The 14,627-nt window shown below is 39.5% G+C and overlaps 2 protein-coding genes across 2 annotated transcripts in view; both read left to right on the top strand.

Moving 5' to 3' along the window:
* Positions 1-7,453, top strand: ADIG (adipogenin). Its single transcript, XM_060772240.2, has 3 exons — positions 1-392; positions 3,065-3,366; positions 4,697-7,453. The coding sequence occupies exons 1-3, from the start codon at positions 266-268 to the stop codon at positions 4,931-4,933; spliced, it is 666 nt and encodes a 221-aa protein (XP_060628223.2). The 5' UTR covers positions 1-265; the 3' UTR covers positions 4,934-7,453.
* A 5,738-nt stretch (positions 7,454-13,191) lies between these two features.
* The window catches only part of ARHGAP40 (Rho GTPase activating protein 40), an 80,281-nt gene continuing 78,845 nt past the window's right edge, over positions 13,192-14,627 (top strand). The window contains exon 1 of the mRNA XM_060772243.2: positions 13,192-13,329. The gene's annotated coding sequence lies outside the window, so the exon portion shown is untranslated. The remainder of the gene's footprint in view (positions 13,330-14,627) is intronic.

Here is a 14,627-nt window from a genome sequence, read left to right as displayed (position 1 = left end):
TTTTTCTTGTAAAGATGCTAGAAGTGCCATTGTATCAAGTTACCGCAGTTTCTCCCATTATCCTCTGTCTAATCTGTTGCGCTCCTCCCTTAATGAGATTGAAGCCTTCTTTTAAAGCAGCTATGTAGGAATAGCAGCATAGCTGCTTTGTGATTCGGGCTGTGACGTAATAAGAGAGCGTAGTTACCCAAAGGTGTTTAGTGTAGCCCAGCAAGTATTTATTGAAACATGTGCCCAGTCAGCTGAGTTGGATTTTGAAGCAGCTATGAAGTACCCCCTGGTCCCTTTAATCAATGACTTAACATTTCCTGTCCTTTTCTTTTGGTTTTGCTTGCCTTTTGGGATATTACTGATCCTGTTGATTTTCTGGTTTCAGCGTCTTCTAAATGAAGGTAAGCCTTGCTGCATGATAGCTAAGATGGGCTTGTGTATTAAGGTATTAGTTTTCTTTTTAAAGCCATTGTGGTGTAGAACTATTTTTAGCTTCACGCTGATCATCTTGGAGTGAAGCTCAATACTCTTCCTATGTGCAGTTAGGCATTTAAAACAGTTTGATAGTTAATGCGTTATAGTGCTTTTTTAAAAAAAAAAACCCAGGTGTTATGTCTTACTATACCTTCATACAATTCTTGCAAAAGAATCCTTAATACTAGGAATGTTCTTAAAATGGGGTTGAATGAATGAATTTTATTATACGATCAGAAGTTCAAGAGGAAAGTTCAGAATATGCAACCATCTTTATTTGCTTCATAAATGACACTTAATTAAAACAGTTAAACAAACAATTTTACTGTTCCCCTCCTGAGCAAGTTATATAAACCCCAGACTAATGAGTGTACGATGTCACCAAAAAATCCCATACATTTCTCTTCCCTTACCCTGGTAATTAAAAAACAGTAACATTAATGATATATTTAATATGTAATAACTCTCTCTCTTTAATGAAGCCACAAACCATTTTATGAAGACAACTTAATAGTAAAGTCAGGCCTGTATGAAATGAGCTGTACAGTTTAATATGACTTGCAATTAATTTGATACCTGTATCAATAAATCTATTTATTAAAAAATGAATGTATGAGGATAGATTCTCTGTACACAGCTTGAGAAAAAAAAAGCTTTGCTTACATTTCCAGAGACAGAATCCTTCAATTTGTTTCATAGTATCTTCATTTCACACCTAATCGCAGCTTTGTCCATGTCTTCAGAAAACATAATGCAAACATATATGTAGTCTCTTGAGTTCCTGAACTGTGTAGAGCATAAGAGTTAGAAGCAAACACTATGGGTGCTTCTACACTGTAGGATTAATGCAGTTTGACACCACTTTAACGGCCATGAGTCAGTACTATGGAATCATGGGAGTTTGGTTTTAAAAGATCTTTAGCCTTCTCTGTTAAAGAGTGCTGGTGCCTCAACAAACTATAAATCCCAGGATTTTGTAGAACTCAACCATGGCATGTTATACCTGAAACAGATGTCCATTCTAGAACGAAGACAGTACAATCTAGCTTGAAGTTGTATCAAGGTTTAAAGTGTCAAAATCAGAAGAATTGGCATTAAAGAAGTGTAGAGATTGGCAGAGGCATCCCTTTTCTGACTGTCTTAGTCCTCTGACAGAGGGAAAACCCAAAGGTATTTGAGATACCTCACTTTTTTTTTTTTGGTATTTGCTCTCTCTTCCTGTATAGGCTCACCATTTTAATGTGTGCTGCATAAGAATGCATTGCTCCTTTCTATTCCATTTATTTTGCTTTCTGTTTCATGTTGTTGTCGTTTTAAAAATGTGTTAGTGTTTGTTTAAAGACAGCCTTGAAATTGCAAAATCCCATGAAAAATAGGTAATGTTCTGGCTGTTATGGGGCTTTATCTCTACTTTTTCTCCTCATTAGCTATGCTGACTGTTTCATTTATTTGGTTTGTTGCATGTGTATCCTGCTTTTCTTTCAACCATTGTAAGGCAGTATATATGACTATATATATTGCCTTACAATATATACTGCCTTACAGTAACCATTGTAAGGCAGTATATATGACTGTATATACTGCCCCACTTTATCCTCATTACACCCCTGAGAGAGAATGACCGAATTAAGGTCTCTGTGAGTCTTATGGCTCATTAGGGACTTGACCTGGATCTCTCAAGTCCCAGTCTTGACACTAACTACTACATCATACCAGCTTTCCAGGACGAACAGTGGTACTGCAGTCCAACAGGATCTGGAGGGCCATATCCTAGTCTATATTATCAGCAGGAAGGTATTTTTACAGTTTGCATAATTAATATAATGGAGGGGTGGATGCTGTTCTTTAAGTATGTACCAATAAGGGAACATTAGGTTATTTTTTGTCAATTGCTGGGCTTCTTTCTTTATTGTCCTCTTCATGCAGATCTCCTGAAATGGAGAATCTGTCGCACTGTAGAATTAATGCAGTTTGACATCACCTTAGCTGCCATGGCTCAATGCTATGGAATCTTGGGATTTGTAGTTTGGGTAGGCTCTAACACTATTTGGCAGAGAAGGCTAAAGACAACTCCCATGGTTCCATAGTACTGAGCCATGGCAGTTAAAGAGGTGTCAAAGTGCAGTGTTGGTGCACCAAATGATTGTTTGAAACTCATGGTTAGGGTTAGATGCTCTCGGTGAATGTCTACCAAAATGGTGCATTTTTAGTCAAATCATAACAAACTGGAATGCCTACTAGATACTAATTACATAAGTTTATAAACATGTCAAAAGGTTTCAGAGTCAGGAGTAGATGCACTTTAAGGAAGCTGCTTAGAATAGATGTGTTGCTGTTTCAATGAGATTTAATGAGAGGAATGGCAAAAACTAATAAGATGAATTGCTTATGAACATCTTCAGTTGATATTCAAAGGGGCAAGCATCTCATTTTAAAAAATTGTTGCATCTCTGAGATCAAAACTTGACATTTACATTTCATGAAATAGATTCAGCAATTGCAGCTTCTGACCCCCAGCTAAAAGATATCTAGCTCCAGTCTAGCATTTTGCTCTTACGTGTTGCTTATTATCCACTCCTTTTACCTTTTTTTTCTTCAGATCCAGGACTTATCGTTAAAAAGATAGAGATGCCACCATCTGATAATACTGATGGAAACACTGACTTCCAAACTGAAAGTGAACCCAAAGGAAATAACAGCCAAAGCAACACTCAGAAAAGAGCCTCAAAAAGTGGCCTGAGGATGATGCCACCTGTGAAAACAATAGGATCCAAACCTGCCTATCTGAGTTCCAAAGAAGGAGTCCAGGAGAAAGGTCTAGCTGCTATAATTTCAGAAAAACTGGACCAGTCTATAAAACAGTACTGCTCTGAGAAAAACTCCTTGTATAACACATCAATGGTAAGTAGAATTGGCGGTATTACCTGTTGGCTGAGTGCTGGAATGCCTTATGCCAATTTGCTCTTTAGTTTACCTAGATTTTAGCCAATTAATATTTTTCCTCATAAAGGAACAATAGATGTGGAACCTGTTTCTTTACATCTTTTGCGAGTTTTTGGCACTGTATTTCATTGGGTGAGGTATTGCTGTTGGTTAACTTGAAGGAATTATTGTATTTAAAAGTTTTTGATACAAGATGGGATTATGTAATTATCAAGTCATATTCTTAGAAACAAGCTATGCTTTAGAAGTGTGCACTGGTGATTTCTTATTGTTGGAAATGGAGGAGAAATAGAATCATAATGCAGCACTTGTTAGGGATGTCATACAAAAGTCTCACCTTTTACTTATTTCAACTTTACAAATGACATGATTAAAATACTAACATATTTTGTTATGCTTCCATCCTGTTTCCTTGAACTAGAAATGTGTAACATTGCTCCCTTGTCCCTCTTCCAAAGAGATTAAGAGTGAGTTGAAGATGCTGCCCAAGCAGCATCTTCTTTAACTCAGACAGAAATAACATATAATACAGATGAACAGAAAAACGGAATATTGTTAAAAGGAGTTGGTACAATTGGGAGATATTTGGAAATTACATCACCTTCAGTCCATACACCCTGAGTCCCCAAAAGGAGCTTCACGTGCCATTCCGGATGTCCAGTGTGCATAGATTCATCCAGAGCCCCCCCCCCCAATTGTGACAGATGGAACAAAGTATATAGCATTGTACTATATAGAATGGACATCCAATACATACAAGCAAAGAAGGGTGAGACAGATCATTGCACACATGTGGCAGCTGCTGTTACCCTCATAAACCACAGGAGACGACCTGAGTGAAAAGTGGTGGTGTTCACTCAGTCCCCTAATCCACAAAAGCAGGCATGCCAAGTCATGCAGACAAATTATTCTGGAAGTATTTAGTGAAGCTAAAGAAGACGACCAAAATCTAGCCAACATCTAAATTCTAATATTCATAAAATCAAAGCCTTCAGGTCACCAACCCCTTGAGTTTGCAAGATGTAAGCAGGACTGTTAGTAATGGAGTGTCTTGGGAATCTCTTATACATTGGACTGATATAACTCAAAGATGAATCGATGGTAATTAATAACAAAATAACAATCTCAAGATTAATCACATGGAAATTGTTTTTCAGTTTTGTTGGACTAACTGGAATGATTTTGTGTATAATGATCATTGTTGAATTTGTATGAATGTTGATTAAAAAAATGAGAGGCACATATAATTCTAAAGAGTATTTCTTATGGAGATGTTGTTCTTTCTTAGCTGCTGTGTGTTCTGCTGATCTCTCTCCTCTTCAGCCTTCTCTGCCAGTTGCTTGAGATCTCCAAGGTTCTGCGAATCCAGCTCCTGCCTACGTCTCTGTTTATCCGCATCTATCGAATCTTTGCCTGGGTGGGTGAAAAGCCTGTGAACATCATGACATCCCTGAAGCAAGGAATATTTGCTCTGTTACCTTCCATCCTGCGTAAAAAAGAGAAAAAGGACTTCTGGGACGAATAATATGTGTGAGGAAAATTAAAATGCAGCTTATTCCACCAAGCAAAGGAAAAGTAATGCATTATCGCAACAATCACTCACTTGTAAGGGGATTACTGCAGTGTGTTTCATTGCCATTATTTCAGGTTGGCAGGTTGCATCTGTTATACTATTTCAGATTTGTCCATGTCACAAGGAAGTGGCAGAATCAAAATCTTAAAATTGCAATCTTATTCTTTGTTCCAGGTAATTGTATCAAAATATACTGTTCTATTACATACATGGACAAGCTGTAAACTTTCAGATATTGTTGGACTGTACCTCCCAGCATTCCTCATCATAGACAATGTTAGCTCAGGTTGCTGGAACTTTTTCAGTCGAACTTCTTTGCCTACCTCTTTTCTGTGAAAACATGAGGCTTTAATAGTCATGCAGCCTAACAATTACCTTTACTACTTTGAGTAAAGAGTATTCTTAACTAGCACGCACACACACACACACACCTTACAACAATTAAGACAGTAAGTTTCTACTATTAATATAATGTTAGCTTTTTCAAAGTGCATTAGTGAAGAAAGGCTATCACATTGAACATTCTGACTTTTAGATCAATGTGTTTCCAGTCTTTAAATCCAAGAGTACTTATAGTAGCTTCCTCTTCCTCCTATTTCCAATAAAAAGCTTATGGCAAGGCAGTATTATGTCTGTATGGATATTAATGTTGTTAGTTTTAACCACAAATAGCAAATATAGGTTGAGCACTCATTGAATTCCAAAATCCTCCACATGGATGGGTAAGACAGTGACACCTTTGTTTTCTAGTGGCTCAATATACTCAAGTGTTATTTCATGCAAAAATTTAAAATTTTCACATAGAATTATCTTCAGGCTATATATAAGTTGTTTCTGAAACATAAATACATTCCAAGGTAGTTCATTATAAGTATGTAAATATTCAAAATCTGAAAAATTCAACATATGGAATATGGTACTTCTGGTACCAAGTGTTTTGGATAAGGGATACTCAACATGTAATGTCTAAAGCGAGCTTCCCAATTAGGGTTAATGTTAAAACTGTGTGCAGATACAATGGATTATAGCTGTGACCAAGACAATGTCTGTGTACAGGCTTCCCTTCTCTTCCAAACAATTAAGAAAGTAGAAACAATGTATCAACACAACATTGAAATACTCTATTGTATGTTGAATTGTGATGTCTTATAGTGATGGCTCTTATTTCCTATGTGCTATTAATTATTTCTCAGTTTTTAAGTCAGGAAAAACAGTAGTCCAATATATTATGAAAGATTTGAGTTTTAGATACTACCTCATTAATTTGTTGTGCTAAGTATATAAAAAGCTAGATATAGTTGTAGCCTAACAGTTAATGAGTGAAACATTTTAAACTGTCCTTCAAAGCCTTCTGAATATCTAGCTATGCTGTCTAGAATCGAGTTAAAAAGTTATGATGGACTATGACTGCTATAAATGTATTGAAAAGCTATTTTTGAGGTTTGCACTAGACATTAAACATGTATTTTTCTTGCATTTCTTTTCATTCAGCTATACTCCTTGATGTCTTCGGTGCCAGTTCTTGAGCAGTTTTATTCTAATTTCAGTTTTAATTACTATATCTGCTCTGGTGTTTGTTTGGGTTTTTAGAGCTTTTAGAGCTTTTTTGTAAGTACTTTGTGCATCAGTATTCTTCAATCCCAAATCGTTTGAGTTTCAAGTCAGTCTTCCCTCAGTTTGAAAGGATTGGATGCAAACATGAAAACTAAATAATTTTACTAAGGCATACCCTTCCATGGCTTTGGATAGCATAGGGAAAGATTAACACACCTGTGCTGTTTTGCTTTGCTGTCTTCTGCCCCTGTGGTAATTGGATTTTGGAAAAAAAAGGGGGGCTTATTGTGGAAACAAGGATTGGTGATAAAGTTTCAGTGGAGACCTCTTGCCCCCATAATTCTTTCAGAAGTGAATTCCCCTTCTGATGGGTAGATTTCTCTCACTTCCTGTTGTCTCAGCCCCGTTTGTAAGTCAGATGTTTGTAACCCGGGGACTGCCTGTATAGGGAAGTTTATGCCACAGAAAAATCTGATATGCCTTTAAAGTACCAGAAGACTTCTTATGGATTTGGCTACAATGGATCACATACCCAACAAGTATAACTCTATGATTTTCCTTTAATTGCCATGGCTGATAACCTGCGGAATCATGGGCTTTGTAATTTGGTGAGATATGAGAGCTCTCTGGCTGTGCTCCTCCTAATATGCAAATCTCAGAATGCCATATAATGTTTCTGTGGTCATTACATTGTATCATAGCACTATAATTATGTAGTATGGAAAGGACCTAATAAGGCTATGCACCCTGGGAAATTCTACATTAAAAATGAAATTATTGTTTGTTACTCAGATATTTGCTGCACTCCTTTGTAGAAGCAGACATGGGGCTCAGAAAAGATAGTCCCCCCCCCCTTACTTGAGAAATCCTGGGTAACAAATCAACACCATCAATGAATAAACTTTGTTTTGTTTGCTGTTATTGTGTGCCTTCAAGTCATTTCAAGTTGACCCTAAGGCCATGTTTCCAATGGTCTCTTTACATTCCAATTCTATAGCAACTAGAGAAACACACAAAATTAGCCAGGAAAAGTTAATAAAATTATGTGGATAGGTAACAACACCTCACCTATGCTGTGTTTGCTTGGGGGTGAACTTGGAAAATTTACTTTTTGGAATACCTCACTGCAGGATTCTGGGAAATGTGATCCAAAAAGTAATTTAACCCAAGTAAGCACGTCATACATGAAAATCTATAGTACCAAGTTCAAACAAAACATACATATATGTGAGTATGGAGACTGGCTCGCAAGTCATTATGGATTTTGTGTACTTGCAAACTGTAAAACACTGAAAAGTGAATAGTAATGTATGCGCATGTCCCTTCTATCTGCCTGCAGACTAATGGCATGAATTCTCATAGCATTTTCTTAGCCAAGGAATACACAGATGTGGTTCTGTCATGAATGGCTTTTCAATAACTTTGAAGCATAGGTTCTTTTTATTGCAATTTCCAGTGTGAGAGGTTATATCAGATTACAGAAAAACATTTAGACACAGAACGACATACAGATTCTATGCAACTACATTGGATTTACAATTACATTGGTCAACAAACAAAGGGGAATTACATTTTCACTCAACATTCACACCACATGTACATGCATTCATCCTCATGCATCCAAAATATTACCATATCATTTTCTCACTCCTTGGAGAAACACCTGTTAGACCAGACCTTGCTTTCCTGCAACCTGCCAACATATCGTTCCATAACTTCCATAACGCCATAACTTCTTTCCCTAAGAACAATGCCAAGGACCAGATCTCTGTTTTCTATACAGCAGAACCTGACTCCCTGCACAAAATCTAAGACTCCAAAAGTGCACTTCTTCCTCTTCCCTTGAGAAAGAAGGCCCAAAGTGATCAGACTGCTCCTGTGCAAATCTGCCATTCTCCATAGGTACACTATCTCTCTCTCCTTCCCATGGAGCAGAACCAGATTCCTCAGGTCAGTCACAATTGGAGCATTATTAGTCTGAGTCATAGAATATTCTGTTGATGTAGTCCCAAAATTGTAAATTAATGATAGATGACTTCCATCCTAGCTCTATCTCAGTTTCCTGGCCAAATGTTGATCTTCTTGATTGGTGTTGATCTTATGTTGACTTCCTTCATAACTTAAGGCAGGGGTCCACAAACTTTTTAAACAGAGGGCCTGGTCACAGTCCCTCAAACTGTTGGCAGGTTGGATTATAATTCGAAAAAAAATGAATGAATTCTTATGCACACTGCAAATATCTTATTTGTAGTGCAAAAAACATTTAAAAACAATACAATAATTAAAATCAAGAACAATTTTAACAAATATAAACTTATTAGTATTTCAGTGAAAAGTGTGGGCCTGCTTTTGGCTTATGAGATAGGATTGTTGTTGTTATTATGTGCTTTCAAGTAGTTACACACTTAGGTCAACCCAGAGAGAGGGCCGGGTAAATGACCTTGGAGGGCCGCATCCGGCCCCCGGGCCTTAGTTTGAGGACCCCTGACTTAAGGAATGTTGCAAACATTTCCTTAAGTTGAAAGAACCATTGTCACAGTTCTTATCAATTCTCATTAGCAGGTTTTGATCATAGTTCTAGCAAGCAGGCCTTAATATTATACTGGTGTTTCCAAAATTATTAACTCCAACCGCTCATCCTTCCATTCTTCCATTCATTCCCACACATCATATTAAATACATATTTGTCAAATCTGCACATTGAATTTCTTATTACAGTTCTGTAGTTTGTTCTTCTGAAATACAGCCCTTAGCACCTGATAGTCATTGGTAGTATCTGATCCAAATAATGGTAGTATCTGATCCAGATGACTCTGCTTAGTTTCAAAAATCAGAATTGATTTGGTGCCTTTAAAGTACTTGGGCAAGTAAAGCAGTTATCAATGCAACTACCATGAAGTCGGTAACAAAAGTAATGAATGACATAAAGTATTATACAATTGTTTAAAGTATAAAATAAATATGCCAGTAATGTTCACTTGGATACCTGCCCAAACAACATCAGAATGTGGTCAAGTTGGTAAAATTAATGAGGAAGAACACACAAACTAGGAGAGGCCACAGCAATTTGATTTTATCAGAGGGAACATCTACACCAGTGGTTCCCAACCTTTTTTTTTTTTTTAACCAGGGACCACTCTCCAACATTAATACCAAAAGGGTTACGAATCAGTTTTTGGTCAACTTTAGATTCAGTTTCATTCTTTGGGGTGCTGATTCAGAAATTTGATTGGATAGATCACATCAACTCTAGTTTCTGGTACAGAACATATGCCGTCCAGTAGTCACTCACAGAAAACCATATTTAATATTTTAGAACTGATATGGTCTATCCAATGCAATATTCTGAATCAGCACCCCAAATAACCCAAGGAACAGGCCTAAAAACGAAGACACCAAGGTGCCCTGCTTCCAGGCACAACATAGAATGGCTCTGCTCAGGGGGAGGGAGGAGGAGGAAGAGGGGAAGCAGCAGTTGGGAGGCTTGTTGCACATTTTGTAGGTAGTCAGTCTCTCCCCTCCAGACACCCTCTACATGTCTCGGCACTATAAGACGGTTTTTTGAGACCAGTTGCTCTAGATGCAATGATGTAGTAGAGGTGAGGCCGTGGACCACATTTTAATTCTTGGGGACCACTGGTGGTCCACGGACCACAGGTTGGGAACCACAGATTTACACCATGTTATGCTACACAGAAAGACAGAAACACTGAAATCCACAAGCATGTAGACAATTTCAAGGGAAAGGAGTAGACCATGAAAATGACCAAAATTTGGCTATCAGTATTTTAAAAACTCTAAAATCAAAACAATAAACACAGAGTGACACTCAAAAAAACAGGTGAATTCCAGACCAGATTCAATCAGGACCAGCTTATACCTCCCAACAAAAGATCTTCCCAGGCAGGAACCCGCCAGGCTTTGAAGCGACAAATATTGAAAATAACAATCTTCCAAGCCTCTACTAACAGTTTGTGTATAATTGTTAACCTATATTTGTACTGTATGTACACTTTGCTTTGCCAGTTTGACTGTACCTCTTTGGTGTGGAAGGGGCTTCAGACATAGGACTCCATTTTGTACTCTGCTTTTAGACCTCAATGGAAGTGGATTGCAGTTTGCCTCCTTTCAGACTTCAGTGAGTACAGTTATATAGTTTGGACTATATCTATATGTTTAAAGACATTGGACTATGGACTAGTATGCTGAATATAAACAAGAAGTTTGTTAGTAAACAAGATACGTTATTTTTCAAATAAGACTTTGTTTTTTGTCTCTTGAGTGCATATTTTAATGAAGAGGTTTAAAGGGAGTCCATACCTTTTGGGCAATTGCAACTGCAAATTTCAACGTCAAAGAAACAACCATCATCTACTAACCAATATACAGGGTGCATTGGCATAACTTCCTTTTTTCAAAACTTAATAAAACCCATTGTATTAATCAGATTTTTTTTATAATGTAGGCGCATACCTAAAGTTTTGTTTTATGTAGTTTTGAAGATCAAATTAGGTAGGTGATGTCCCCCATTCTCTATACACTTAGTAAACCGATTTCTGGCATTTGTCATGACTCTTGCCAGCATAGCAGGCGTTATGTTGGCAATTTCTTCCTGGATGTTGGTCTTCAAATCTTGTATGGGTTTTTTGAAATACCGTATTTATGTGAACCATTCACGGACCCTACAAGGTCACAAGTTCGAATCCAGAGAGCGGCATGAGCTCCCATTGTTAGCCCCAGCTTTTGCCATCCTAGCAGTTTGAAACATGCAAATATGAGTAGATCAATAGGTACTGCTCAGGCAGGAAGGTAATGGTGCTCCATGCGGTCATGCTGCCCACATGACCTTGGAGGTGTCTACAGACAACGCCGGTTCTTCAGCTTAGAAATGGAGATGAGCACCAACCCCCAGAGTCAGACACAACTGGACTTAATGTCAGGGGAAAACCTTTACCTTTACTTATGGAATTTCCAATAACAAGGCCATTAAATGGTACTCAAGGTGGTCATTTGCAACCTTCACATTTGCCTCAAGCAGACAAGAATTCTTTCTCCCACCCTGGACATTCCACAGAGATATAAACCCCACTTGCCTTGTTTCCAACAGACTTCACAACCTCTGAGGATGCCTGCCATTGGTGTGGGTGAAACGTCAGGAGAGAATGCTTCTGGGACATGGCCATACAGCCCGGAAAACTTACAACAACCCATTTAGCTTTTCTGCTTAAGAGTGCTGGTGCCTCACCAAACTACAAACCCCAGGATGCTTGGACCATGACAGTTAAAGTCGTGGCAGACTGCGTTAATTAATTGTTTCTACTGTTTTTAGAAGGCTTATATTATATGTTAATGTTTTTAATTCTATTTTATGTTGTTGGGGGCATTGATTTCCAACTGTAGAGTCGCCTTGAGTTGCCTTCGGGCTGAGAAAGGCGGTATATAAATAAGGTAAATAAGTAAAATAAACTAATTCAACCATGTAGATCAGTGTTTCTCAATCTGGGGGTCGGGACCCCTGGAGGGGTTGTGAGGGGGTGTCAGAGGGGTCACCAAAGACCACAAGAAAACACAGCATTTTCTGTTGGTCGTGGAGGTTCAGTGTGGGAAGTTTGGCCCAATTCAATCGTTGGCAGGGTTCAGAATGCTCTTTGATTGCAGGTGGACTATCGTGTCATCCGCAACCAGAACATTGTATTACATTTCTAACAAAACAAGACAAACAAACAGATAAAATAAAATAAAATAAACACAAATTTTGCAAACTTGGTAGCTGATTAAATGTCCTTTGACCAGTATCTGGCCACTTGGAGTGCCTCTGGTGTTGCCGCAAGAAGGTCCTCCATCGTGCATGTGGCAGCCGGGCTCAGGTTGCATTGCAGCAGGTGGTCAGTGGTTTGCTCTTCTCCACACTCGCATGTCGTGGATTCAACTTTGTAGCCCCATTTCCAGCAACTACAACTCCCAAATGTCAAGGTCTATTTCCCCCAAACCCCACTAGTGTTTACATTTGGGCATATTGAGAATTCGTGCCAAGTTTGGTCCAGATCCATCATTGTTTGAGTTTACAGTGCTCTCTGGATGTAGGTGAACTACAACTCCCAAAGATCAAGGTCAATGCCCACCAAACCCTTCCAGTATTTTCTCCTGGTTGTAGGAGTTCTGTGTGCCAAGTTTGATTTAATTCCATCGTTGGTGGAGTTCAGAATGCTCTTTGATTGTAGGTGAACTATAAATCGCAGCAACTACAACTCCCACAGGACAAAATCAATACCTTCCCCCAATCCCACCATAATTTAAATCTGGGTGTATTGGGTATTTGTGCCAAATTTGGTCCAGTTTATGAAAATACATCCTGTATGTCAGATATTTACATTACTATTCATAACAGCAGCAAAATGAGAGTTATGAAGTGGCAATGAAACTAATTTTATGGTTGGGGGTCACCATAACATGAGGAAGCGTATTAAGGGGTCGTGGCATTAGGAAGGTTGAGAACCACTGGTGGAGATGCACCCTGGCATAGCCTTGGGGATCCTCAAGCCTCGCCAGACCCAACGCCCGACACTGCGCGCAAGTCCCCGCAAAGCCTGGCCCTCTGCTTGCCCTCTCCCCCCTTTTCTCTCCTCCCAAAGGCAGGCTCCTCCTTTGTGGGCTCTTCTTTCTCCTGGCAGGGCCCCGCCTTCCCTCCGGCCTCCCCGGCTCCATTCAAACGCGTTTCTTTCCCTCGGCGTCGCGGCCACTCGAAGCAGCTAACCTTGAAAGGGAGGCGCCTTTCCCTTGCTGACCCGCAGCTGGTAAGCCACGGGGGAGCCGGCTCTCTTTGTTCTTCTGGGGGGCGAGAGGGACTGCCCAAGGTCAGCAACGGTTGGAAGAGAAAGAGGGGAGGGGATCATGGGGTCGAAAGTCCCCTCCGGCATCTTCGGCTCTCAAGTCCTGGCTCTTTACAAGGCAGGGAAATCGGAGGAATATTGGGCAAAAAGGAGTCTATCCACATTTTTGCCTCTGTCGGAGGCACACTGAAGAATGTGTTCTTTCCATCGAACTGGGAAAAAAAGGGAAATCTCTCTTCTGGTCCTTGCAGTCAAGTGGGAAGTGTCTTCCTCTTCTCGCACGCATCTGGGTGGCTGCAAAACGCGCTGCTTCCCTTTCGCGTTCCTGGAATGAGTCTTTACCTTCTAAAGGCAGTGGTTTTAAAGCTGGGAAAATGATCCACCCCGACCTGAAAGCACTTAGATCCCTATGATTGTGGGAAATAAGCTGGGTCACTCCTGGTTAGTATGTGGATGGGAGACCATCAATGATTATTGTATCTCAAGAGGAAGGAAATGTCAAAACCGCCTTTTGAGTGTTCTTTATTTTACATAAGAAAACCTTATGCAGTTCATAGGAGGAGCCATAAGTTGACAGGTAGCTCTATACTGAAGAATTAATGCAGTTTGACACCACTTTCACTACCTCAATACTGTGGGAATCATAGCAATTTTAGTTTTGCAAATTTGGCACCACTTGGACTTTTTTTCGTATCAGGAGCGACTTGAGAAACTGCAAGTCGCTTCTGGTGTGAGAGAATTGGCCGTCTGCAAGGACGTTGCCCAGGGGATACCTGGATGTTTTGATGTTTTACCATCCTTGTGGGAAGCTTCTCTCATGTCCCCGCATGGGGAGCTGGAGCTGACAGAGGGAGTTCATCCACACTTTCCCCGGATCCAAACCTCTGACCTGTTGGGAACTCCACTTGGACTGCCATGGCTGAATCCTAGGAGTTGTAATTTGGGGAGGCACCAGTATTCTTTAGCTGGGAAGAGGAAAGACCTTGCAAAACCACAACTCCCAAGATTCCATATACTGTGGTTCAATACTGACAATATAATGCAGTTCAATGCTCATAGTCAGTGCACTAGAACCAGCCCGAGACATTGAAAATCCTACATAGCAGAACCTTAACATTAGCTGTGTACTCTTTTTTTGGGGGGGGGGGGGGGGTGTGCCTACATTCTTTTCTAAGTGTGCCAATTAAATTTATCACAATGCTAGATGTCTGAAGACTGGAGGAAAATTCCATTGAGGTGCAGATTTGACCACTCACACACAT

This window comes from Anolis sagrei, chromosome 4 (assembly GCF_037176765.1).
Source record: "Anolis sagrei isolate rAnoSag1 chromosome 4, rAnoSag1.mat, whole genome shotgun sequence".
NCBI lineage: Eukaryota > Metazoa > Chordata > Lepidosauria > Squamata > Dactyloidae > Anolis > Anolis sagrei.
The sequence above is the reverse complement of the archived record's forward strand: the minus strand, read 5'-3'. Positions and strand labels throughout refer to the sequence as shown.